The sequence below is a fragment of the Ambystoma mexicanum genome, chromosome 4p (genome assembly GCF_040938575.1).
Source record: "Ambystoma mexicanum isolate Mex_15411 chromosome 4p, UKY_AmexF1_1, whole genome shotgun sequence".
Taxonomy (NCBI): Eukaryota; Metazoa; Chordata; class Amphibia; order Caudata; family Ambystomatidae; genus Ambystoma; species Ambystoma mexicanum.
Window position 1 is genome coordinate 570,174,114 of NC_090927.1, and position 27,859 is coordinate 570,201,972.

The 27,859-nt window shown below is 43.7% G+C and overlaps 2 protein-coding genes across 2 annotated transcripts in view; one reads left to right on the top strand and one right to left on the bottom strand.

Moving 5' to 3' along the window:
• The window catches only part of MCPH1 (microcephalin 1), a 2,120,508-nt gene that overhangs the window by 1,215,247 nt on the left and 877,402 nt on the right, over positions 1 to 27,859 (top strand). The gene's annotated exons all lie outside the window — the stretch shown is intronic.
• ANGPT2 (angiopoietin 2) overlaps positions 21,320 to 27,859 on the bottom strand; it is a 275,156-nt gene continuing 268,616 nt past the window's right edge. Inside the window, exons 8-9 of the mRNA XM_069606101.1 lie at positions 26,487 to 26,617; positions 21,320 to 25,335 (exon numbers count right to left, since the gene is read on the bottom strand). Coding sequence (XP_069462202.1) covers positions 25,175 to 25,335; positions 26,487 to 26,617 — 292 coding nt within the window. The 3' untranslated portion in view covers positions 21,320 to 25,174. The remainder of the gene's footprint in view (positions 25,336 to 26,486; positions 26,618 to 27,859) is intronic.

Below are 27,859 nucleotides of genomic sequence, written 5' to 3' on the forward strand. Positions count from 1 at the left end.
GCCAGGTCCCATGGTTCGCCGGTTGGGGGAAGGCTGGCGCAGCATCTTGTAGAGTGGCAAGCCATTACTTCGGATGTGTGGGTTCTGGAGATCATAACCCACGGCTACTGTCTTCCTTTTCGGCAGAGGCCTCATGACAATCCATCAGGAAACCTCTCTTTGAAGTGTCCGGATCCGCTCCTTGCGCAGGAAATTCAAGCCTTGCTGGAGAAAGGCACCATAGAACTGGTGCCTGTAGCGGAGAGGAACAAGGGATGGTATTCCCCTTATTTTTTGATTTCGAAGAAAGACGGGGGATTGAGACCCATCATGGACTTGCGCGGTTTGAACAAACTCCTCAGGAAGGACAAGTTCAAGATGGTGACTCTTTCTCAAGTCCTCCAGGCCCTTCAGCTTCAGGACTGGTTGGTGTCTCTCAACCTCAAGGATGCTTACTTCTATGTGCCGATCCATCCCAAGCACAAGAAGTACCTGAGGTTCGCGGTTGGCGACTCGCACTTTCAGTTTTGGGTCCTGCCGTTGGGATTGACCTCCGCCCGAGGGTTTTCACCAAGCTCATGGTGGTGGTGGCAGCGCATCTCAGGAAAGGGGGGATTCACGTCTACCCCTACCTGGACGATTCGTTGATCAGGGGGAGCTCTCCCGAGCAAGTCCTGGATCATCTGTCCGTCACCTGCCACTCCCTTCACAGGCTGGGCTTCTCCCTCAATTTAAAGAAGTCCCATTTGACAACGACCCAGCGGCTCCAGTACATCAGAGCAGTGCTCGACACATCCCTGGGGCAGTGTTTTCCTCCTCAGGTGAGGGCTCTTCACATTCAGCAGATGGTACACAAGTTTCATTTTGCCCAGGATCTCCCAGCGTCCGAGTTCTTGAGACTGCTCGGCCTCATGACATCCTGCATTCTTCTGGTGCCAGAGGCTCGTCTGCGGATGAGATCTTTGCAGTGGGCACTCAAGCTCCAGTGGTCTCAGTCCTCCGGCAGGCTGTCGGACCCTGTTTAGGTGCCGCCCTCAGTGGTCCGGGACCTTCTGTGGTGGGCTGTCGAGGGCAATCTGATGAAGGGGGCCCCATTTTGGCTGCCCTGGCCGGAGGTGGCGATCGTGACGGACGCATCCCTCACGGGATGGGGAGCTCATGCCAACAAGTTGACAGTCAGCGGTCGTTGGTCTCCGTCGGAGTCCAGACTCCATATCAATCTGTTGGAGCTGAGGGCCGTCAGGCTAGCCTTGAAGGCTTTTCTGCCGACTGTGCGCGGAAAGAGTGTCCTGATTCTAACGGACAGCAGGGTGGCCATGCACTACCTCAACAAAAAGGGGGGGGCAGGGTCACTTCCGCTGTGCAGGGAGGCGATGCAGCTCGAATTCTGGGCCATCCAGCAGGAAGTTTCGATCTCGGCTGTTCATCTGGCCGGAGACGACAACGAGACGGCGGACGCTCTGATCAGGCAGAGCTCGATCTCTCACGAGTGGGAGCTGGCTCAGGAGATTCTCCTGGAGATCTTCGCCCTTTGGGGGACCCCTCAAGTGGATCTCTTCGCCTCCAGTGTCAACCGGAAGTGCGAAAGGTTTTGCTTGCGGGAATTTCCTCCAAAAGGAGCCTTAGGAGACGCGTTCGTGGTGGAGTGGTCATGCCCACTGCTATACGCATTTCCTCCAGTCCCCGTCATCCCGCAAGTGCTGCGGAGGTTACGGAGGTTCGGTTCCCGGATGATCCTCATTGCTCCGGCGTGGGCCCAGAGGACGTGGTACCCGGACCTTCTAGACTTGTCCATCTGCCCTCCACATAGTCTTCCCTACCGAGACGATCTGCTCTCACGGGAGGGGGGTCAGGTTCTCCATCCAGAGGTCAGATCCCTCAATCTTCACGCTTGGCTTGTGAAAGGTTGAGGTAGAAGGATTGGGGCCTCCCTGAAGACGTGATGGAGGTAGAGCTCTCGGCCAGGCGGCCGGCAACTAAGTCTCTGTACCGTTGCCGTTGGAGAAAGTTCTGCGACTGGTGCAGAGTTCAGAATGTGGATCCTTTTGAATGTGACATTCCCATGGTTCTGTCTTTTTTGCTTTCTTTGGCCCACAGGGGCTTGCAAGTGGGGACCATTAAAGGTTACCTGGCGGCGCTGTCCATATTTAAGCGCTCGTCTGAAGAGTGTTCCTATTTTAAAATTCCTTTAATTTCGCAGTTTTTGAATAGGCTCACTAATGTGTTCCCTCCGTCACCTTTTCTGGTGCCAGGTTGGGATTTGAACCTTGTTCTTAAGTTTCTTATGGGTGCTCCTTTTGAGCCTTTACATTCTTGCCCTTTGAGGCTTTTAACTCTGAAAACTATGTTTTTGGTTGCGGTTACTTCCGCTCGCAGAGTGAGTGAGTTACAGGCCCTTCTTTTCTTCCGAAGGTGGTTTCGGAATTTCATTTGAGCCAGAAGGTTGTTCTTCCGGCGTTCTATCCTCCTCCACATCCTGGTAAGGAAGAGGAGAGGCTCCATAGGCTGGATCCTAGGAGAGCGTTGAGCTTTTATATTTCGCGCATGTCCCGGGTCAGAGTGGACGATCCACTTTTCATTGGTTACGCTGGAAAGCGTTTGGGACAAGCTGTGACGAAGCAGACTTTGTCTCGTTGGATTATTTTAGCTATCTCCGAATGTTAACGCTTGGCGGGTAAGGATCCTCCGGCTGGCTTGCGGGCCCATTCTACCAGGGGAGTGGCTGCATCTACTGCCCTGCAGAGGGGAGTTCCTATTCGTCACATCTGTGATGCAGCCACCTGGGCTTCCGTACATACTTTTGTACGTCACTAATCCCTCGATTCCATCAGAGTGCAAGATCTGGCCTTTGGCAAGGCAGTTCTCTATTCCGCAATTTGATTGGGCATGCTAAATTTGTATTCTAATTTTTTTCCCACCTCCTTGCTTTGTACTGCTTTGGGAGTCTGTCATAGATCTGGAATACGTCGAAGGACCCAATCCCCTTGAAGAACAAGTTACTTTCTTACCTGGTAACGTTCTTTCAATGGGATGGTCCGACGACGTATTCCATATCGCTCCCTCCCTGCCTTCCCCGCTGCAGAATTTCTTTTGCGATTGCAGCTTGCGTTCCGCAAGGCCTTGTGTCTCTGACTGGCATAAAACTGGTGGCACACGTTCTGGGAAAAAAACTATAACTGAGGCTATGGATGTCGTGCGTCCTACATATCACATCGGGTGACATCGGCCGTCAGAGGAGGTCCTCGGGGACGGCGCATCGACGTCATCGACGCAGGACGCAGGACGCAGACGCCAAAGATTTTCCGAAGCAGCACAGCTGTGGACATTACCTGTCATAGTTATGGAATACGTCGTCAGACCATCCCATCGAAAGAACGTTATCAAGTAAGAAAGTAACTTGTTCTACTCGGCCATACTGACATTTCTTTTGAACACTGATTTTCCTTTTTCCATCACACATTCCCTTTACACATTTATTGTATTAGAAAAAGGGCAGGCATTAGGTTGATTAGTATAGGCCATTTTATTTTGACTAAGGACTGACTATGACTGTATTTTCTTTTTGTTTGATGGTTGAGAATACTCCCATTTTAGTTATTGGGCAGGCTAGTAGTTTTCCAACACCTTTTGAACCATCAATAAAGGTTTTGAAACGTGCAGCTTTTGTGTCATTGTCTAGTTGTGATACCATGCCTCCTTCACAGTCCACTCAGACAAGTGATCTCATCTTGCATACCTTATGTTGAGGAAAACTGGCCTGTGGTTCAATGGACAGATTGCCCTCTAAGCATGGTCTCCTTTGAGGCAAATATGGGTGGTAAAATGTTGGGCACATGCCCCACCACTCGCCATGTAACGTCTGAGTCCTCCTTTGCTCACCTCTCCTTCCAATTACACCAAAAGTCTATGACCCATACACATTTCTCACAACAATCACTCTGGATGCCCTCAGGCAGACCAACCCAAACGGGAACTGGAGAGGTTCCACAACATGAAGTCCCTCTGAAAGGGCTCCTTTGTAGGGATATGTCAATCTGCCCGATGTACAAGTGATATTAATCCAGCCTGAACGGTCACCACTACCAACCTGTTGTGAATTAAAGTTTCTGCATATGCCATTTCCATAGGCAAAACTGTATCACCCCATAATTCCACTGCCCATTATCCTGAATCCCAAAATGCCAAAATATTTTACTGTGCATTGCCGCGCAATTATATGTGGGGGGTAGGTTTGGGTAATATAGAATTTGAGTGGAGTTTGTGGGGTGCGCTCCAGGGGTGTCGCTCCACCCATATAATTGTGCTTAAAGGTGCATAATGAAAAAATAAATTGGACATTTTGGGAATCCAGATTCTTTTCCTACAGTACTTACATCGATCCGGCAAAACCCCGCCCCAAATTTCACCACTCTTTCTCTCCAACACATAACCATTTTGATATTTTAGACAATTTATAATTCCATTCACTTTTGAATCCTGCACCTTATTTACCTCCCTGAATCGTTGCATTGAATTCAAATGAGAAGACTATGCACCTGGGGCTGAATATCAACAAATCAATAGCCTTTTTTCAGCCCAAATTCGGTTGAATACCTACTAGAAGTCAAAACTTGGTACACCCCCAGTTTCTAGCACCTTAAAAGGCTCTTGATTTTCTCCTTGGTGTCTGGCTTCTTGTAGAGTATGATTGTAGTCCTCAGCAGGCCTGCACCATGTTTCTTTCCTTTGGTTTGCTGTCAACCAGTGTCTGAGATATAGCCCTCAGCAGACCTAGAGCTTCGCATCTTCCTTGTAATCTAGACCTAGAGCTTTGCATCTTCCTTGTAATCTGCGTTCTACCTCAGCTGTCTTCCAGCTACTTCTCTTTCTCTGGGTATTTTGTACCCTCCTGACTTTTTCTGGTCTTCACCTGCCTCCAGGTTGATAGCCCAGCCTGCCACACTCCCTGCAACAGGCTGGGGGATTTTATATTGCTCTAGTTTACCCTTCTTGATTACCTCATGAGATCTTAGATTGGTGCTTCATTATCCTCTTTCCCAACTAGCTTCGTCATTGCATAAGCCTGGTCTCCCTGCCTGCTTAATGCTGTCTAGTGATTTATCACCTCTATTCAAGTATATATTTTCAAATGGTGCTGTCCTTGCAGCTGCAGGCTCAAAGCCCCCCTTCTTAGTGTGGTGGATGTGTTTGGCTGCATGGTTCTCTTCATGCTTTTGGCAGTGGGTTCTCTTGCATTGATGTTTCACATTGATAAGATTGTGTTTCTTCCACCTGTGAGCCACTGCCAAAGTGCATATGGCTTTGCGGATATTATCCGGTCTGCTCGTGCAATTGTGGTCTTGCAGATACTATCTGGCCTGCTCTTGCAATTACTTGTGGCTTTACTAGTGGGCTTCACTTGAACATTTTCGGTGGAAATGGGGCATATTTGTATGGACTTTGAGCAGTTAGAAAAATCTTATTTCCAAATTCCAATCATCTTTGAGGGATTAGAGTTCTCTTCCGTGAATTATAGGGGATCTGTGTGATTACTCTGACCAGCAAAAGGCTGAATGGGAAAATGCTGATTGTGTTGTTTTTTTAATTCATGCAGTTCTATGAGGAGAGAGCCCCCCCTGCAGCTTCCTCCATACTCCCCTTACATAATAAGTTACCCTTACCCACCCCTCCACACAAAACTGCACTGAAATTCAGAACAAAATGCAGAGGCATTTTTGAGTTTGCTATTTTTGTCAGTGTAGTAAAGCACTGATACAATTGTATTCGCTCTCCCCTCTTGCTTCTCCACTCTTTTTGACTGCTTACTCTGTTCTCTCGTCCTCTCCCTTTTCCTATCTCCTCCCCTTACTTTCTTCTATGCACTTGTAGAGGAGGTCCCAAATAAAGCCTGCACTCCAGTCGCCCATTTTGAGGTGTCAGGAACGTTCACACCAAGATATGTGACGTATGATGAGCAAATAAACCAGCAGAGAGCCGCAGTAGGGCTCTGCCCAGTACCTATCAGAAGAGTAACGCCTATTGAAGTCCAGATACCCAGAAAACCATGCATAGTAAGGTATCCATTAAGAAATCTAATTTGGCTGGACACCTGCCCAGCCAAATTAGTCAAAGACTGCGCTGAGATACTGGCCCCCTTCCTAAAAACCTTCATCAAGGCCTCATTTAACTCCAAAACTGTCCCTAACAGCTTAAAAGAAGCTTGGGCACATCCTCTACTAAAGTAACCCTCTCTCTATCCCGAATTAGCCAATAACTACAGGCCCATTACCACAGTACTACATACAACGGCTTCAGCTTATGCAGAACCTGGCAGCCAAGTTAGCCACCGGTTCCCCCTACAGCGCTCACATCTCGCCAGTGCTCCGCCGACTTCATTGGCTCCTGGTGGCCCAGCGAGTCCATTTTAAGTCACTGTGTATTGTCCACCGGGCAATCCATGGCCAAGGAGCAGAGTTTCTGCAGTCCAAGTTCTCTCGATAAATCCCGGAACGGAACCTACGCTCCTCTGCCACCAACTGACTTATTGTTCCAAGGTTTAACCGGGAAAGGCTTGGTGGCAGAGCTTTCTCCTTTGCTGCCGCCAAACTTTGGAACAACCTTCCACTGTCACTCAAAACCACTCCCAACCATCTGGGTTTCAGAAGAGCTCTGAAAACCATTCTATTCTAGTCCTCTGCTCTTTTCACTGGTTTTTCCTTAAGCAAGCAGTTTCCTCGCCAGCGCCATGATGCCCCTGGGCCACCGTGCGCTTTACAAGTTGAGTTAACATAACATAACGGTACTGTTCCTGATGAAAATTCTGGACAAGGTGGCTTACACCCAAATCCAGCAATTCTTAGAAGAGAACAAAATTCTTGGTAAGAGACAATCAGGGTTTTGCCCTGGCCACGGGACAGAGTTGCCCTCCTCGATTTAAAAATTCAACTCAGGAATATAATGGACAAAGGCAAACCTGCACTTCTCCTCCTACTAGACCTCTCAGCTGCCTTCGATCTCGTCAACCATGAAATCCTCTGCAAACAACTAAAAAACGCAGTTCATTTCTCTCCACAAGCCTCGGCTTGGATTGCTTCCTTACTCAGTGGACGACTTATGAGAGTATTCCCCAACACAGACTGTGCCCCACCTACCACTATACAATGTGGAGTTCCCCAAGGCTCTTGCACCACCCCCACCCTCTACAACATCTTCACCCTCCCCCTGTTCAATGATCTTGATCGTCGCAACATAGCATACACCAACTATGCATCTATGAACAAGATACCGCAACCCTTAACATCTACACTGCCATCCAAACTTGGATGGCAGCCAATGGTCTCTGTCTCAATGGAGACAAAACAGCGATTCTTGTCGAAGGTACCAAAGAGACCTCAACAAACTCTCCCCCCCACTACAGCACCTTTACTGTAAAGAACACCATCATCAAAGTATCCTCAGTAGTAAAAACTCTAGGTGTGTACATCGACTCTACCCTCTCCATGACACGACAGGTCAATGCCATAGCCGCCTCCGCTGCACTCGCCACTAAAATCATTAATGCAGTTAAACCTTTCTTATCGACAAAAAATTGCCTTTCTATTGCCAGAGCCACCATCAGCACTAAACTAGACTACTGCAATGCCCTCCTTCTGGGCACCTCTGAAAAAAATCTACACAAACTAGAAGTGACCCAAAACAATGCTCTAAGAGCTGCACTGAGCATTCCTAAGCACAAACACATATCCCAGGCCAGGAAAGACGCTCACTGGCTGCCTGTCAAACAGCAAATTCTATTCAAAACAATGGCCATTACACACAGATGCCTGTCACTCAAGGCCCCTCCATACTTATCTGAAAGGATCACCCTGTGCACTTCTTCCAGACCTAAGAGATCCCAACTCACCAACCAGATCTGCGTTCACCCATTCAAAAGAGCCAAAGCAGGGGGTGCTAGCTTCCAACACCTGGCACCAAAACACGAATGCCCTTCCCACCGCCCTCAGAAATGAAAACTCCTACTCCATCTTCCACAAAAAGTTGAAAACCAATCTGTTCGATTAATCCTGATCCAACCATCTTTGACTGCATGTGCCGCAAATCCTATGTTCCACTGTAACCAAGGAACTTGCACTTCTGTCCTTTACTCTATCTGAATGTTGACCAAGCTCTATTGTGTAAAATGTAAGCCTAAGCCATCTGTAACAAGCTCCACGATGCCTCAGGGCCGCTGTGCGCTATATAAATTTAAATAAATAAGTAAAGAAAGAAAGAAAGAAAAAAAACTCCACCAGCAAATGAGACCAAATGAAGATCGCCTAAGTACAGTCCCTGAAGAAACCAAAAAGGTCTTAATGAAAGACTAATGGTGACGTCACAGGGATCCGGACAGACTCGCAGATAGAAGAAATGAAATAACGACCCATGAATGACACAAAGAGACAAAACGCCATGAATAAAGATATTGTGAACCTAAAGCGGAAGAACGATGTTGAAATGCAAAGTTCAAGCTGTAAGCAAGATGAAGATATTCAACCAGTTTACACCTGAAAATATGCTTGGAACCACAAGAAAGCTAAGAAAACAGTGTGGCTTGCTATGCTAAGTAGAAGGATAGTGCGGCAAGCGCCATTATACATAAATGTACCTCAAACAAAGTACTTTAGTATAAGTATATTCCACTTTGCAAACGAAGCAGAATCAACTCAGGTTACTAAAGGCTGAATGAGCAGAGATTCCTATTCTAGCAAAACGAGAAGAGACGGCTGAATCGAAACTCGGCAGATGCAACTCGTGCCAGGAGAGTCAAGGTCATACCAATAGAAGGAACGAACAGTAGCTACATATAATTGAAGCTTAAGAACAGAATATACTGTCTCTCAAAGGTCAAGGTAAGGAAGCGTAGGCAGGTGGCAAGCTAAATAAGAATCAAATGCACAAAATTGAGAGAAACTAGACAAATTCACGGTGTGGGAAGCACGTGACCAGCCGAGCGAGAAGAAGCACGGGTTCACACCTACGCTTGGCATCTGCCCAGGCAGAGATATCGGAACTTTTCCAGACAGAAGATGCAGTTTCGAGGCTAACCACAGTGAAATAATTGACACATTTGCTGAAGCGATGATTGATTGTAACCTTAATTGGAGGAAGGCCGGGTAACTAAGTGACACCCTGCACCTGGCTGACCGTTCTGCGTGCTGCTAAGCGAAGTGGAAGAATATGCTTGGGGTTGGTGCCAACCCAATCACAATGGACCAAATAATCTGAGGGTCCTATAGTTGGTGGAACCAATGGGACGTCGTACTTTTAGTGACGTCTACAGTAGTCATTTTTGAAGGAAGGGCTTAGCCACCCACCTGACAGTGTTTACCCAATCCCCTCACTCCGTTACCATATACAGATATAGTACCTATATTAAAGTTACCTTTTCCTAACCAATAGAATTTCATGTTAACTTTTGAGTGTTGCACATCAATTATGACGAGTTTTAAGTATAAATGATACGGCTTGTATGATGTTCGTTGGAGTTGAAGCGAGATGAACGATCGCATCACTGATAATTTCCATGAGACTCCGTTTTTTGTACTTGTCATTAAACGGACTCCCTTTGCCAAACCATTGAGTTGTCCTTATTGATTGGTGTTGGAGTAATAAATCTGCACCCCCATCCATCTCAAGGGTGCAGCTATCTCGTCTTAAAGTACTTCAGAGCAAACCTCTGCTCTTTGGGCCGGCCGGGGGTCTCTGGAGTACACACTTACATTATCGAAATTGTCCCTGGACCTAGTAGGATAACAACCTCGTCTGTCTCCACCCCCCCTCCCCTTACTTGTTTTTCTCCTCCCCCTTCAGCACTATCTGAAATGTCATCAGGCCTAGTACGATAGTTGTTTGTTTTGTTCCTCCCATCCCTTTCTGCACCCCTCTCCCTCACCTTTTGTTTTCTCCGGCTCTACCAGAAATGTCGTCAGGCCTAGTAAGGTAGTTGCCTGTCTGTTTCCATTTCCTTCCCACTCTCCCCCTCCTTTCCTTATCTATGTCTTAGCTCCTGCACTATCTGATATGTCTTCAGGCCGAGTACGATCGATACTTAATTTCACATCCTTACTGTTTATGGCCTGTAAGAATATCATTGTATTTTCCCTTGTTCCCTCCTTTGCCTTGAAGCGCTTTGAAACACATTGTGTATTGTTAAGTGACTTCAATTCAGCACTCCATCTGAGTCAATGCCTAGTCTGGGATGCCCAAGGGAAGCACTTATTTATATATTTTTATGACAAGTTCATAGATCTGGATGATAAACCCTTGTATAACGCCCCTCTCTTTGAATCCCCCTGACCTCACTGAGCCAAGAAGTAGGTTTGTTTTGCAAATTAAAATATTTATTGAAAAATTAAACAAGACATATCACACTTTTATAAATAAATTAATATTTGATAGCACACTTATGAATATGACAGTGCTCAACAATGGATAATATTACACTAGCACACTTTTTTAATTACTTAGGATTTAGGATAGAGAGGATAAAGTAGCTGAGAATGCTTTTATGGATTCAAGGAAATGCAATGATGGAAAAGGATGCAGCACAGAAATAACTGAGATGGTTTCCACAAGAGATAATATGATCACTTTTTCTTTTGACAATTCACTCCCCCCCCTATGCAATATAAGGAGATGGAAGGAGAGCACACAATTTTCAGGAATACAATCAAATGCAATACCAATTCAGTTTCCCCCTAGCAAGCTTAGAGCAACAGGGATGATTTTAAAACACAGGCAAAAATACTTTAAATGTGATTTGCAAAGAAGTGAAATATGCTAAAAATGATTAATTCCCTTTAGGAGATTCAGGGTAGGTGACAGCTACTTTGAATTAGTTCAGGTCAACACTATCAGTGATTCATGAGGGATTATCAGGTTGAAAACGGATTTCAGCAGTTGCAAGCAAAAGACAGCGGTTTTTGACAGGTGGAGAAAAGATTTGAATCAAATTGCAATTCGCGGCACTTTTTCCGAGTGCGTCGAGCGTGATTACGTAAAAATTATAAGGAGTAGAAAGTCGGTTCTGGGCTTGTTGGAAAGCTTAGATTCTTAGCTTTAAGATGACAATCCCGTTCCTAGCACGTATGGTTCAAAAGATACAGACAATTTAGTGGAGGTAGATTCTCAAAATTAAAATAAAGCTCAGAATGACAAATGACACTTTCACAGGTTTGAAATCACAGAATGGACACACGATTTCTATGCAGTTCTAAATAGGTGGAAATGGTTTGAATTAGATTATTTTAAACTAAGAGATAGGTTTGCACAGTTCTGGCTGGATACTCACTCCTAATTTTGGAAGGAATGGGCCCCGTCACCGATCTGGTCAACAGGTTTAGCTGCGGTTCTCTCTGCTCTGCTGGTCTGGATCTCTGGTTCTGGCACTGCACAGCAGTCTGGTCTGGGTCTGGTCTTCTAATGGCACTGCACAGCGGTCTGGATACAGCTCTGCTTTCTGGGTTCTGGCACAGGGTTCTAGCCAGAATCAAACAGCTCGTCCAGCTGTTGAATATCAGGTTGCAAAAGATTTTGAGGCCTGCTGAAAAGGATTCAGCTTGTGGATTGGTCCCTCTGCTTTAAGTTCTGGAGTCTAAGTTCTCGATCTCAGGATCTGTCTGGATTTGAAGTCTGGATTCTAAGTTCTGGTACTGGAGTCTTCTGGCAAAGCGTTTCGCAGGAAATCAGTTTGAAGTGGAAAGTGAATGTCCCTACCTGGGGTTCAGTGGTACTTTTTATGTCTTTTGAAAGTGGATGGAAAGGCTGACTTTCTATGCCCAACCCTCTGAGGATCCTGATAGGCTAGCGGATTTTCTGTGCTCTCACTGGAGAACAGAGTTGTGAATCATCCGGTGTCATTTTTATGGCATACAGAAAGAACACTCCCCTTGTCACTTTGCACACAAATCTATTTTTGATCCAAATGCGTATTTATCTATGTACAATTTTTCTAATATTATATGTCCAGTTAACATATTTTCTGTAGCACCAAACCATCCGATCCCTGTCTTTGTAAGATGTTGTGTCCACTTCTGTCAGAATTCTGCCCTTTTCATCCAGAACACAACTTCTAAACTTTTCCAGAATTTACACAAATGTGCGCAAGGAATATGGGCATCAGATGATGAAGTGTCAGATTTTTAACATACAGACACTTGGAGTAACACCCTATTTTACGCTACTACTCCCCAGAACATACCACAGAGTCCGAACACCTCTTAAAATGTGCACAGGAAAATCACAGAAATAATGATATTATTTACATAATTTTGACACTTCCGTACTATGAATTATCCATCTTTTTAAAATTATGCTCTGGCCCAGATGGGTGTGGTTTAGGTTCCAAAGCACATGGGAGAATTTGTTTGTCCCCGCCTCCAGCTCAGGTGGCTCCCAGAGGCAGTGCCCCTCCCATTTTCTTCCAAGAGGGACGCCATTTACGACCCCTGATTTAGCATTTGCCTGAGCCAAGGAAAGTTCATTGTTCTGTTTTCCTGCAGCCCCAGGTACCCCTCCCCTAATTCAATCAGAGAGGTGTAATCTCCTTTTGGTGGGGGCAGGAGAAGACAGGCCAAGCCAGGGAATGCAGTTGCTGGGCAAGTTTCAACTCTTGTCGGGGGTAGTTGCCGGGCAGAATTCAATCTCTTCAAGCCAGGCTTCAGCTAAATGACACTTTTGTTCCAGTTTTCTTCATTCAAATCAAACTTACAATTTTTACACATGCAGCTAGAACGCTGATTATGAGTTCAAAACTATGACATTTAAACAGTTGCAACCTATGTGACACTCAAAAGTAGGTCACTCATTTATTTTAAACATTTCGATTTTAGTGGTTTTAAATCCAATTTCACTTAAGCTGCTGACATCCACAGCTCAGCCAGTTTTGTTATAAACATTGTTTTAGGCTCTTCATCTTTCCAGATTTTGTATGCACACAAGACTACATTATGCCAAATGTCTGCTGGTGTTCAGTGAGATTTTTGAATATCTTGCAATGTTTGAAATAGGCATTTTGAGCTTGCATTCAGAGAAACAAAGGTGATTTCAAAGTGCTTTTTGAGCCAACAGGCACTGCTGTTTTTCCTTTGGCACCACGTTTCACTCATGGCGCTTCTGGCCCATCACGCTCGCACTGGTGGGGGGCAGGTCAGACAACCATTTTGGTGTGCGCAAAACTGCACAGTTTTCCTGGATTCTGGCGCAAATGTGGGCTTTTCGGCCATCTTGGATTTTCTAAGCCCACAGCACCAACTGTTGTAGCATAATAATTCAAACGTGGGTCAAGACACCTGACAGTATAGGCGCTATATAAATAAACTATCATATCATACCATTATAGGTAGACTGGGTAGTGTTCCCTGCTGGACAGATAATGTGGAAGGGTTCTGGGGAATCCCCATTTACCACCTAAAGGCACTTCATCACACCCGGGGGCATACGAGGTCCCCAAACCTACCTTTTTCCCAAAGGAGGACCATGCAATGTGACTTTGTCACATACTTTTGAGGCCCTGATGGGAGTGGTCAGTGTGAGCCATAGGAAAGTACATCAGTTACGACATTTTGTGTCAGAACAGCTTTATATCTTGGCACTGTTATGTTATGTTGATTTATACTGCGCACCGCTAACACCCACTGACAGTTTCCGGGTGCTCGTGTGGTTCTGCAAAACAGGGGATGAGGGGGGGTGGGGGGGGTTAGTGAGGATATGATGAGATGATAGGTTCAGAACCAGGAGCAACTGGCGTCTGAGTATTGGTTGCATGTGGGAGTTGGTATTGGAGGCCCTTTGCGTTGTAACCATAAGGGTAAGACACACTGCCTCGGTTGTGTGGCAGTATTTGTGTTGGTGTTACTGTCATGTGATGTTGGGTGGGTTGTGCGCACTGGTTAGATTGTATCCATAAGGGATCCTGAGTCGAGGTTGGCTATTGCTGTTTGGCTATCTGGTGCCTTGGTGTGCACTTGTGTTATTGACAGTTGTGTGGACTGTGGCAGGTGGTTCATTCTAGGTGTGCTTACAGAATCTCGGGGAGATGGTGGGGTGTGAACATTGAATTGATTCTTTGTGTGTTTATGTGTAGTGTGGCTAGCCCAAGGTCTAGTGTAGTGGCGTTGGTTATGTTGGAGGAGCAGGAAGATGAGGTGGGTTAGTAGGTCGGTCGGTTCGGTGGAGCCTCTGGTGTGACTCTTTGGTTTCCGGTTGATGGTATCAACCCACGTTCTTGGTTGTGGTTTGTGAGCCCATCTTGTTGAGACATGGAAGGAGTCTGAGCAGGAGGTGGGATGATGCAGTGTCCTGGTCCTCTAAGCTTTTGGCGTTTTTATCTGTGAAACCTTGAAACTGTGTCCCCTAGGTTTATTTGTTTTGGTCTGTGATATTGCTGCTGTTGTCCCTTGTGGCTATTGTCTGTTGAATAGGCAGGTTTTTAGTCATTTCCTGAAGGTCATGTGGCCTTCTGTGGTTCTAATTTCTTTAGGCATGCTGTTCCAGAGGTTTGCAATAAGACGTGAGAATGCTGTTCCGCCGAATTTTCTTTTTCCGTAACGTTTGGTCTCTATTTGTAGGTCTTGCTGGATCTTAGGTCCCTTCTTGGCCGGTACCGGCTGATCTTGTGTTGAGGGAATTCAGCTCCTTGTCTGTGCAATGCTTTGTGGGTGATGCAGAGTGCTTTGAATTGTGTGCGTTTTTTTACTGGTAATCAGTGTAGGCTTTTCAGTGCTGGGGTGATGTGGTCTCTTCGGTTTAGCCTTAATAAAATACTGGCTGCTTTATTTTGCACCCTTTGGAGTTTTTGGGTGAGTCTTTCCAGCATTTCTAGGTAGAGGCTGTTTGCGTAGTCAATTCTTGTGAGTTTCAGGAATATAATTGTAAGGGTTCTGTGAGGGGAGGGGAGGGGAGGTAGGGGAGTAATCATCTGAGTAGTCTTAGGAGGAAGAAGAATTTTCTGGTGATTGCGTTGACTTGCGGTTCCAGGGATAGTCCGTTGTCCAGGAGTATTCCTAGGTAATTTACTACTTCGGTAGTCTCCAGTTGCATTCCCATGCCGGCAGGACGGCCAGTCCAGTTTTGGGTTGCTTGTGTCAATTTCTACGGGTGTGAGCATTATTTCTGTTTTTGCCGGGTTCAGTTTAAGGTTGTTCATTGTCACCCAATTGTAGATGTCTGTGAGGCAGTTGTTAAGGCAGTTGTTTTGTTCCTCGGTTCTGTTTGTTTTCACAATGAGTTGTGTGTCGTCTGCATAGTTGTAGGCTGTTAGTCCGTGGGTTCGAATGATTTTCATCAGTGGGCACATGTAGATGTTATCTATTTATACTGTGCCGGCAGCCTGCAGGCATCGTGGCGCAAACAGAAACAGTGATTTCCTGAAGGATTTTACATCTGGTTCAAGTTTGAGTACGAATGGCAGTGTGTTCCAGAAAGATGTCACTTTTGCGGGGAACAATCTAGGCCCTTGATGCGTTTGACACTTGGGCCCTGTATTTGACCTTGGTTGGAAGAACAAAGGGTTCTGAAGGGACGATACAGAGGAACCGGTGGTTTGAGGTAATCAGGGGCTGTACCAAAGAGGCAGCAATGGACTATGGTTCCCATTTTGAAAAGAATACGCTCCTATATCGGCGGCCAGTGGAGGTTTCTTCTATGGTCTGAAATGTGGGTTCTTCTAGAGATGTTTTTGACAATACGTACAGCATCATTTTGAATAATCTGACACTTCTTCAGGTTTGAAAGTGAAGCTCCACTTAGTAAGGAGTTGCAGTAATCAAGTCTGGTTAGGACAGTTGCTCGAGCGATTGGTGGCGCAGTTCTTTTCTGTAATGTAGGGTTTGAATGTTCCTGAGTAGGAGTATATGGTAATTGCAGGTTTGATTTATATAATTTATGTGGTCATCTGCATTTAAGGAGGCCTCCAATTGGATTCCCAGGGTTTTTTACCTTCTGTTGGACTTGGATTTCATTGTCACTTAATAAGAAGCCTTTATAGTCTGCTCTGAGTTTACCCCTGGCCTGCTGTGAGCCAAAGATCAGAAGCTCTGATTTGCTGCCATTTAGGCATAGCCAGTTTTCTGATATCTATTTTTAGATTTGACCATAGATGTTGGTTAAGGTGGTCGAGTCTTTGGCATAGTCACCACTAATTCCCATGACTCATTGGTGTCATCCATATAGTTTGTAAAAAATGTGCCTAAATTGTCTAGGTGTGTGCAGAGCGATCTGATATAAAGATTTAAGAGCACAGGCAAGAGGGATGCACCCTGGCGCACCCCACATATGATGGGCGCTGATGGCGAGAAGACTGGTCCCCACTGAATTATAGACTCTCAGTCTGAGAGAGAGTGGAACCAGCCAACAGCCTCTTTAGAGCACTGGCCAAGATCGCTCAAGGAGTGCAAAAGACATTAATGGTCTATCAAATCGAAAGCCACGGAAAGACCCAACAGGATCAATGTCCCAGCTTTACCCTCCCCCATGATTTTTAGCATGTGGGACAGAAGGTCCACAAGAGCTATCTCGGTGCTGGAAGATGGTCGGAAGCCCGATTGTCGGTTATGGAGGATGTTATTACATTCCAGGCTTGGAGCTGGATGGTGGCAATTTTTTCTAGGATCTTGAAAAGAAACTGGCAGTTTATAATTGGTCTCAGATTACTTGGTTCTTTTGGGTCAATGTTGTTTTTTTTTTTTTTTGGAAGGGGGTATCTAAGTTTCTTAATTGAGTTGGCTACTTGGCCATCCCTGAAGGAGGCATTTATAAATCTGGCCAGAAATGGGGCAAAGAGATTGCTATGCTGTAAAATCTGTTTTGGTGGGAGAATATTATCTGAACAAGAAGTGGGGTGCATAGAGGATACCATTCTAGGCATCTCTAGTACCGAGATTTGAGTTGGAAAACAGGGAGTTCATAACCCTTGGGTTTAGCTTTTATCTGATACTTCCGTATGGGGGCAGTGCTCTGGGTGTTTATTGTTGTTTCTTGCATTGGAGACATTAGCTTCAAAAGCAACTTGGACCGTAGAGCAGTCTTTGCTTGTGGGTTGAAAGGTGGATTGGGATACCTTTTGGTTTTTCTTGTAATTTCAAAATCTCGAAAAGCTTTCCTGTGCAATTGGAGCATTGTTGGATCATGGATTTGAAAAAGTTTGTTTTTGTGTCCACTATTTGTGATTTGTATAGTTTATCAGCCTCCTTCCAGGCTGATCTGGGTTCATCGGATTGAAGTTTTAGCCATTGTGATTCGAGTGAGCGTGTTTGTCTTTTTAGGGCTCCGGGCTCTAAAGTGAACCAGTTTTGGTGGCCAGGATTGTCCCTTACAAATTTGGATTTAAGAGGTGTCGTCGTATCCAACATTTCAGTGAATATGCTGGAGCAAGAGAACACCATGTCATCAGATGAGTCTGTGGTACGCGTATTGGTCATGAGGATATCTATGCACATTTGAAGATCTTGAGGGAGCACCTTTTTAAAATTCCAACTGACTATTTTGGTCTGATTGTTAGGTTTGCGGAGGGGATCTATAAGTTGGATGGTAAAGTAGATGACGTAATGGTCCGACTATATGCAAGGGGCGGTCTGGTTAATATTGACTTTGAGCTTTCTGGTCACTATCCAGTGCAATATTTTTTCATCTGTGGTTGGTTTGCTGTTCTGGACCACGTAATCTATGATATTCAAGGCGGATTCCAGCTCAATCGCTTCTTTATCCTGTTTATTTCCTCCCCAGAGGTTCAGGTCCCCCAGGAAAAGGGTAGCAGTGTTTGAGCTGGAAAGACTATTTAGGATGTTTATGACTTCTTCATTGAAATCAGGCATTGATGTGGGTGGCCTGTAAATTAGAACAATGTGATTTGTCGGAGTCAATTTGACATGAAGGATATCACAGCCATAATATGAGACCGAGGCAGGGCAAAGTCCTAACTCTGTTTTGGCAATGATTGCCACCCCACCGCCATGGCCTAAAGCGTGATTGGTACAAAAGAATGAGAAACCTATTGGAACCGCCAGGCCGATCATAGGGCCACTGAAGTCCTGGATCCAGGTTTCTGTGAGGCACAAAATATCAAGGTTACTATCCACCATGAGATCATGAAGATCTAGTGCATGTTTATTTAGGGATCTCATATTCAGGAGGGTGATTTTTAACTTGGTCTACTTTTTTAGAGAAGGTCTTTTTTTTCTCTTGCAGTGTTCTCTGGATTGGTAACTCGAGGAGGGTGTGGTTCCTCGGCTGTTATACATGGGCCACGGGGCTATGAGTGATAGAGTCTAAGGCCATACATTTCTTATTGGTGTCAAGGCTCTTATGGCACTGTTCTGGAGAATTAGGCATTTGTGCCTAGGAAGCTTCATGCCAGGAGGAGACCGTATTGGGACTTGAGGTATTGGTGCCTTAACGTAATGGTTAAGAGGCACTGGATGCTCTTCTGTTATTGGTGTCGATATGCTTAGAGGGGAAATGGTCATGCTATTGATACATGGCAGGTTATTCTCCCTTGAGAGCCCGCAGAGAGCATCTAGTTTTGTAATTTTGAGTTTGTTTATGAGGGCTAATCCATTGGCTCTTAGCACAGCCATCAATAGAGATTCCATGGGCGTCTGTATTTATTTCCCTTCTTGTCTGTGGGTTTGTTGTTGGTGGTCTGTCTTTACTTACCAAGGAGTTGTTTGTGCGGAGGTAGCGAGTGATGTAGTCTGTCTTTTTTTTACTGTTCTTTGTATGTGTCCTCGGGTCGTCTGGCTTATTCTTCGATACATTTTTCGGAGGTGTGAGATCCTGCTGGTCGGCACCTTCCCACGCAGCTGAGGTTTCTTTATTATTTCTGTTGTCCATTCTAGCTTCTTGTCTTTCTTGTGGCAAAGCATGGTGTTTGGGTTGTAGGTTGGATTTCTTTGATTGGGCACCCTTTTTGGATTGGTATGTTTGCTGGTCCTTGGGGTTGAGTCTTTGTGGTTTGTGGTTAGTTGTTGCTTGTAGTTGGTGAGGGTGTGGCTGTTGAGCCAGGGGTTGTAAACTCTCATGGTTTGGTTGTCTTCTGGTATTTCCTTTGTGTCTCTGATGTGATTTTTGGTGTTTATCTCAGGTGTCCTTTGGTTGATGTAGTAGGGTCAACTCTGTCTTGTTCCAAGGGTTTGAATTTGGTGATTCGGCTGGTATAGTTTTGGCTTATTTAGGTGGTTGGTTTTTTGTGTAGGTTCAGGTGAGCAGCGGTTCGACACCTCCGAATGGATTAGCTAGAGCAGCAGGTCTTTGTGTTGGCTATGGGGCGTTGTTCAGTAAGGTTATTAAAAGACAGGTTGCAGCTGAGGGCGAGGATGGACTGAGCGACTAGCTCACTGCTGAAGTGGTAGGGACCAAGTGGTTCTCATCAGCGGAAGAGGGACAACCCCTAGGGGCTGGCAGCTGAGTGGGTGGGTAGCCCCTGGGATGAGGACACAGCCGTGGGGTTGGGGACACCAAGGGTTGGAGCACTGTGCTAGTTGGGGAGAGCAGGGTACAAGGAACCCACGGCGGGTGGACATGTCTGGGTTGGAGACACAGTGATCACTCAAAGGGCACTTGTCCCTTTGATACCAAGGGATTGGAGGGAAACCCAAGCTGGGAGAATGGCAGAGGCACTTAGCTTGTGGATACCTGGTAAGTGGGAGAAAAGCCTAAAATCAGGGGCACATCAGTGATTGCGGTAACACCTAGATTTGGGATACATGACGAGTAGGAGAAAGGCCTAGATTGCGCACAAAACCATAAAAGGGTTAATACTTAGCATTTGGGTACCTGGCAAGTGGGAGAAAGGCCTAGATTGAAGACACAACAATACAAGTGGAAACGCCTAGATTTGGGATACCTGGCAAGTGGATACATTGAGGACACAACAGTAAAAGCAGTGACACATGGATTTGGGACACCTCGCAGGTGGGGGAAAAACCCAAACTGAGGACACAACAGCAAAAACTGCAACACCCCGATTTGGGATACCTGGCAAGTGGGATGCCTGGGAAGTGGGAGAAAAGCCTAGATTGAGGACACAACAGTAAATGGTAACATCCCGATTTGGGATGCCTGGCAAGTGGGATGCCTGGGAAGTGGGAGAAAAGCCTAGATTGAGGACACAACAGTAAATGGTAACATCCCGATTTGGGATGCCTGGCAAGTGGGAGAGAGGCCTATATTGAGGACACAACAGTGAAACGAACACCTAGATTTGGGATGCCTGGCAAGTGGGACACCTGGCAAGTGAGGGAAAAGACCAGTTATGGCTAACACAGATTCCCTAAATGCCACATATGTGGGCGACATACAGCAGATTACAAGCTTGTTGGTAATAAGAACAATTAGAGTGGTGGGACAATTTAATAGGGAGCAGTAATGGCTGTTCCCCCTGCCCACACCTTGCTTACCTTGTCAGTCGCTGCTGGTTGACGGCTGCACTGCAGGCTCCATTGGCAAACACGATCTGGAACTGCTTTTGCAGGAGATGCCCTTTGCCTTGTGGCCCTTAGCCAAACGGGGCTGCACTAGTACGATGTGTGATATGGTCCAATGGGCCAATCAGGGTCAGGGGAGGGGGTTCTAGAGGCGGGAGAAGGTGCTGGCACACCAGGGAATGGGTCAGGAGGGAAAAGGAGAGCACGGAGGGAGATGAAAATGGAAATTACACAAAGCACAAACAATGAAATTTGACACCACAGTCACCTGCCTCGCCTTAACAGGGACCCATGTGCAAAGGAGCATGAGAAAAAGGGTGAGTTATGAGACATTAGCAGAAGTTGGAATCCTGAGGTACTTGGGTTATGGAGATAAAAGTTAAAAAATAATATTGTACTATGATTTAATTTGTACAGATGGCCCAGGTGATCAGATGAGCAAAGGCAGTACCCTGATAGAGCAGAGTATAATTTTAAAGTATAAAGAGTTGGACGGGTGGATGTTCTAGTTGGCAATGGTTAGCTCACCTCCTTATGTTTTTCTGCCTGCAAGATAGAGTGCCTTCTCTCAGGACCATGCAAGAAAGACCAGGGTTTGCAGCGAGGTGTAAACTATATCTCTGTGAAGAAGCAGCTAAGGGGGAAAAGAGTATTTGGTGATGTGTACTGATGTTGCTGTACAGTAGCTCATGTGGAGACAACAGCCTCTGTGCCAATTTATGAATACTTACGATTGCCTGCATGTGAGAATAGGGCAATAAAAGCCTGAGTGGCTTCCCACCTGCCTGTGTGAAACTCTATGCAATACAATCGAATTATGAAAAACACTTTACATAGGCTTTATACCTTAATTATGGAATTATATGCACATTAGAGGTGTAAGAACGTAAAGACGAGGTAAATATTTTTTAAATACTTTATTACAAAAATGAGAAAACTGCAACTTTACAGGTGGCATACATCCCTGGCAGTTAACATGTAAAAATGTGTTTAACATAACACATTCATTAACTATGTCACTGAGGGTGAACAGATACCTTTACTGAATTAACCTGTATAATGGAATAACCTGTATTTGTTTAGTTTGTAAAAGAATCGTGAAAGCCAAGTGTTAAGGTATAGCCTCTCTTTAGTCCCTCCCTGAGACATTCCCACCTGAAAAGTCTTGTATAATGTTATGAGCTGCTCTTTAAGTGTAGCACAGCATGCCCACTTGCTACCAAATGGAAGGACTCCGCATCCCAGATACAAATGCTTTGTGTACCTGAGTGTTCGTGTGAGCAGTACTCTATGCCGCCCATTGCCCAAAGACTACGTTTTAAACATTGCTGTGGGGGTAGGGACAGTAAGGCCTTCCCGAAGGCAGTCGCACACTCACTCACCTACTCATAACCAGATTATGGGCCAGTGTTGAGCTCTTAATATGCCACTAGACTGTGTGTGCATGTTGTCAGCACCAAAGGAAGGGCACAGTACCACTGTGTATAATTGTCAATTTCCACATACCCATTTGTTTAATCTTGTAGAACTTTTCATACGACATTAAGCACATAACCTCCTTCAGTGGAACAAAGGGGCAGTAGAATGAGTACCAGGGCCATTATTTGTAACTGTTTCTTTGATGCCACCATTGTCATGTTACACTTGCAGCCAAACCCAGGGTTAGTTTGTCATTTTGTGTGGGGGAGTAAGCAGTGCATTGAGATATTGAATCTCACTTTTCTCCATTTTCTTCTACAATAGTGTTACATTCAAGCAACCTTTAGTGTTTTTGTATAATATCCACACACAGACTCATGCTCTTTCGCACACTCACACAAACACTCTTGCACAAACCCAGACACCCTCTTGCGCGAGTGCACACAGTCTCTCGAACACGTACACTCTCCCTCTCTTCCTGCTCCTCACATTGTGGTAGTTGAAACTGATGAACCAGGTTCCTGCTTTTCCACTGAATGTTGAACATCTCAGAAAGAGGATGGATTAAACCCCTATTTAAGCAAATGTTTTCAAAGAGAGACCTTCAACTAGGAGCAAACCAAAATACGTTTCAAAATGTTAAAAGTATGTTTTTGTATACTGAAACAATCTCTTTTCTTTAATTAGGCTTTGTACTACCACCACAACATACTGTGTTGGTGGTGGTATCATTCTCACGCTTTATAGTAGGCACTCCATTCTACAAAGGTGTGGTGGTATTTTCAGGTGCTGAACACCAACACCTAACAGAATATTGGCGTATATTGCACCCAGGCAAAGAAAGCATGCTTACCTCACACAAATGATCAAATAGCAACATCTGTCCTTCTCCCTGTTTGCCCACTAAACCACCCATGACCTAAACATTTTACTTACAGGACTCAAAGCGCTAAGATGCCATGAAAATGGCAAAAGCCACACCACAGTGCAGGAACATAAAATGAAATATGTAGCTTGAAAGAGAGAATCTTCTATAGATAAATCTTGAGTAACACATGAACGATAGGTTTAAACAAGCATTGGTTAACCCGATTGGAAAGCGGTTACCATTTCCTGATAAGGTATCCTGATTGAAAAGTGTTTACCAGTTGCGGATGGGGTGGTGGTTATTATTATTATTATTTTTTTTAAAGAGGTCCTACATGCAGTTGTTTGTGGAAGGATAGCATTATTTTAAGTTGGTGTCAAGACCAAGACCATTTTGTAGGGAAATGGTTGGTGATGTGTTTCTGGTAAGGTGGTGTCCCAGGGTATCCTTTCTTCTCTGTTGATGACAAACGTTTATACATAACATAAGGAATTGGATGGCGCCCTTTAACTAAGAAGCAAAATAAAGTGGTTCAAAGCATAGTTGGACACTGAAACGAGCAATTGTGGGAATTAAAATATCCTCTATACGTTCTGGTCGTAATCTTATGTATGCCAATACTGACTGGTGCTGCCATAATAAAGTAAAGAAAGCATTATAGAAATGCCATTTATCAAAGTGAACTGAGCCCATCCTTACTATACAAGAACAGTTCACACATGCTGTTATGTACATAAATCCTAACAACTATACATTTTAAATGGCAGTATGCGAGACCTACATTTTGGCAAAATACAAAGGCACTGCATTGATGTTTGGAAAGTTTTTTTCCTGTGTGTTTCGTTTTCCCTTTTTAGTGCATTCTCTTTCGTACTGTTCCAAAATGAAACACACTTGCATTCTGCATCAAATGATGTCTGCTTTCAGTAAGGCTCCAACACGCAGTACAAAAGCATTTGATTGTCACCACACCGGTTAAAGAGAAGTAGTGGTGCTGCAGTGAGGACAGCGGGTGATGCATTGTCCGCATGCTGTACTTGTTTTCTAGGAGGGAATCCAAAGTGTGGTCTTCATAAACGGTCTAATAGAACAAACATGATCCCACACAGTGCTGGGATTTTCTTCACATGTCCATAAAAACAGCAGAGAGCAACAGAAGAATCTGTGCTATCAGACGAAAGTCATTGAGAGTATTTAAAGACATTTTAAAGAACACATTAACATATAAAACGTATATTTTATAAGAAACATTTTATACAAAAGGCATATTTTGTAAAATGCTGACTTTAAATTAACCTATACATTATATTACATGATGTGCGCTATATGTTTCATAGAAATGGGTACTACAACAACGGACAACAAATTTCAAGTAATGTTCAAAGGAATTTAAATATGCTAATCTCTCAAAAGGGAAACTTACAGCAACCAGCTCAACAGGTGTGTATGCTGTTAACATAGTATTCCTGAAAATAAAAAAAGACCTGCATTGACATTCAATAACCAAACCTAGCCATAATGTCTCACATCCTATGGCACAGTGGCTCTTTGTAAGGATTTTGAAGTAAATGCATTAAAGTGATCTGCACAGTCCTTGGCGTGAAGCTGTTTTTTTCCGTCTTGATAGTACATTTCTATTATTATTTTTTCAAATGACAACAATTGTCAAACTTGTATGGTGAAAGTGAGCAGAAACAGACAGTTAACCAAAAATGTGCTCAAGTTGAACTTTGAGGAATGCAAATGATAAGAGCACAATTAAAGGGAAAGAAATCCTATGAAACATGCCTACATTTATAAGAACGGTTTGTACTTATGCGTGAATCAGAGTGTTTAATACATGGCATTAAAGACAGTCGGCAAACTTGGAACACGCAGTACTTAAAAAAAAAAAAAGAATTCAAAAAGAGTGTGCAACACTCTCATGACTATATGTATGTAAACAAAATATGTATGGTTTCATTATACTGATGAAAACTGTAGGAACGTTATCCATACCTGTATTAAGAATAACCTATTTACAGTACTTATTCTACCATATGACGCAGGTAGACATATTAGTTGTTTTCTTAGATGTGGTGATGCGGCACAAAGGTAATGTTCTGAAAGTGTATTTCACAGTTCCAGTTATTTATGAATACTCGATCACAAATTGTCACGCCTCAGGATTCAACTCCTTTTCACTTTCCTGGATGTCCTCATTCCAAGGTTGCTCATGTTAAAGTCGTCCTACAATCCACTATGACTTGCACTTCAGATTTTCCTGTAATTTGCTTGGCTGCACAGTTCATGCTGGCCCATCAGGACCATTATATTCCAGAAATTCTAAGTCTCCTTTCAGAACAACGCAGTCCTCTGTTGGAAGCTGAGATACATTGCGATTGTGGTTGCATTCTTGGCAAATTGTAGTCTTTGAGAACTTGGGCCAGTTTTTTTTTTTTTAAAAGAAAAGGCGAAAATACAAATGTAGCTAGAACTCTGCTGGCCGGATCATCATTGTAGTAGCTTTGAGTGAATAGCCAGAGCCTCTCCAGTAGTACCATTTAATACCATTAAACTTATTGGTGTTCTGTCCCAATGAGTAGTACATTCCATTTAAGTTTGAAGGACCACATGCATCGAACCACCAGCCTGCAAGAAAGAATATCAATCACATCCAAACATCAGATTCCCAGATTAAAAAAAAGGCACAATACATTCAGTATGGCTGTTTTTAAAATGTTTTAAAGCAGTATAATCAATTGATGTCATCACATTTTTGGTGTATTCTTGGAATTTAAAATGTTTTAATATATTGAATCAAGAAGAGCAGTGTCTGTAAACCGACCATGTGCGTCAGTCATTTACAATTCTCTGCTCTCCTGCAGGTTTGCATGTGCAATTGATTTTCAGTTTAATCTAATAATTGGCTCAACTGTTGTCCTGTATTTTCATATAATCGTTCAAAAGTATGACTGTTTCCATTAAGGAAATGATAACTAACATTTTGCCACAGAAGTCCCCATTCAAACTGTCATATTTAACGGCCAAACGAAATACATTTTTGCAAACAAAAACTAAACAAAAAACTAGTTCGTGTTTATGAATTAAAACGCACTGTTTTCTGTTGGAATTGTTAAGTATAGAGATCACCACAAGCTATGGGAAACAGGAAACTATAACAATTTGTTTATCGTACATTACCTATGATTAAGCGATAAGTATAACTACTCTATTAACTCAGTATTATAAAAAAGAATTTACACTTCTCACATTTGTTTCTACTTGTATTTCATTTTACTCACCAACATATTTCTCTTCCTCGATAATACCTCCTTGTGATTTACGTTTGTAAAGCCGGTCAGCCAAAATTACTACCCTCCCTATGTATTAGCACATTTGTTGTCATTGCTGAAGATTATTTCAGATTCATTTTATACTTTAAGTGCTGCATTTAGTTCAGCTACATGATCAATCTAAAAAGGTTCCATAAGGCAAAAATGTGTGTCCTTCTGATTAAACACAAGTTCCTTTTCTTTCTATACGTAGGAGGGTGTTCATGCCTTTTCTATACATTATGTGCTAACATCCTGTCTACATTCACTCGATTTTGGCCACTATTTACACAATGTATATACTTTATCCAACATAGATGCAAAACCCTAAAGCATTATAAGATATTTTTCCGATGGAAGAATTGTACATTTGAACTAATTAGGATTGTAAAAGGTTTGAACTCCCTATGTTTGAAATCCAAAATCATTTAATGGTCAGTAGCAATACTGTAAATAACATGTCCTTACCTCCTGTTGCCATTTGTGAACATTTGCAAATGCATTTGTCATTGTCTGCATCCTTTGTGCTAAAATCATTTCCTGGTTGGCTTATACTATTTATTTTTCCTGCTGTCCCTGTATATCCTTTAAGGTGTATCCTGTGGCAAAGTGCAAAAGAAAGAACATATGAGATAGATGTTGGCTATTGTTCATTTGCATACGTGCAAGCTTCGTTCACAATTAACAAATCCTGCCAGAACAATAAATGAGTGTGATTGTTTCCTATTTTTTGTATCGGAAAATGTTATTTTCCTAATGTATGGAAACAATATGCCAGCAGGCTATTTATTAGTATGATGAAACATTAACTTCAGTTTGCTATATAAATTGCAACTATGTTGGCCTGGTCGCCCTTGACTTTAGCAAATCACTTAACACTGTTACACATGACAATCTAATAAGGACATGTTTCAAGACCTAGACAATGATGCTGCACTAATTTTGGTAAAAGATCAATTTCTGCTTCAGAGGGTAATGGTAAATGTGTGAAGTTTCAGATTGTGCAAGGTTCCAATTATACTACCCCATAAATCAGAAGCAGGGTAAACTGTATCATTCAAGACACGTCTTAATAGCAGAGTAACACATCCATTCCTTTACATTAGAATTTCCAGATAACAGAAATTTCAAGAAGGAAATAAATAACTGTGTTCAGTCACACGTGTTTGGAAAGTGGCTAATCTCCTTTTATGACACTTCCTGAGCTAAAAGAAATACGGACTATGAACAGGAATTAAACATGTAACAAAATGAGATAGAAAGAGAAAAAATAGGGGAGGGACATAAAGGAGGCAAAGCGATAGTAAATAAATCGAGCGGGGGTATGAGTGATACAATACATCTAGTTAAAACTAGAAGAAAAACAAAGTCTCAAAGATGTGAAACAAAAAAATCCAGTTTTGTCCGCTTTAAGAAAAAAAAAATTCTCAATCACGACGTATAAATAATCACAGAAGAGAAGGTTATTGGCTGGAAGGTGACAATAAATTGTAACATATGGAATTGCTCAGGATAACCCTCAAGGCCATCATTTTCATTGTGTCATGCCATTACAGAAGGGAAAAGACCATATGAAAATCAGGCTTGGTCCTGCCCCCACATGCCCTAAGGAGCTGCCCGCCTTCCAGATCCTGACTGGAGGAAGAGTGAGCAATTACAGGGCTATTAATAGCTGAGCCCAAGGTTCACTTCCAGGAACCTGCTGAGAGAAATGATAATATGAGAGGTGGGTTAGAGAGTCTCAAGGGATAAGTGATACATAACATTTCCAAGCATTGGACAAATAAATAAGAGTTCTACATGGTAATGTCTCAAGTGCTAGAGGAAAGGACTAGGACTGT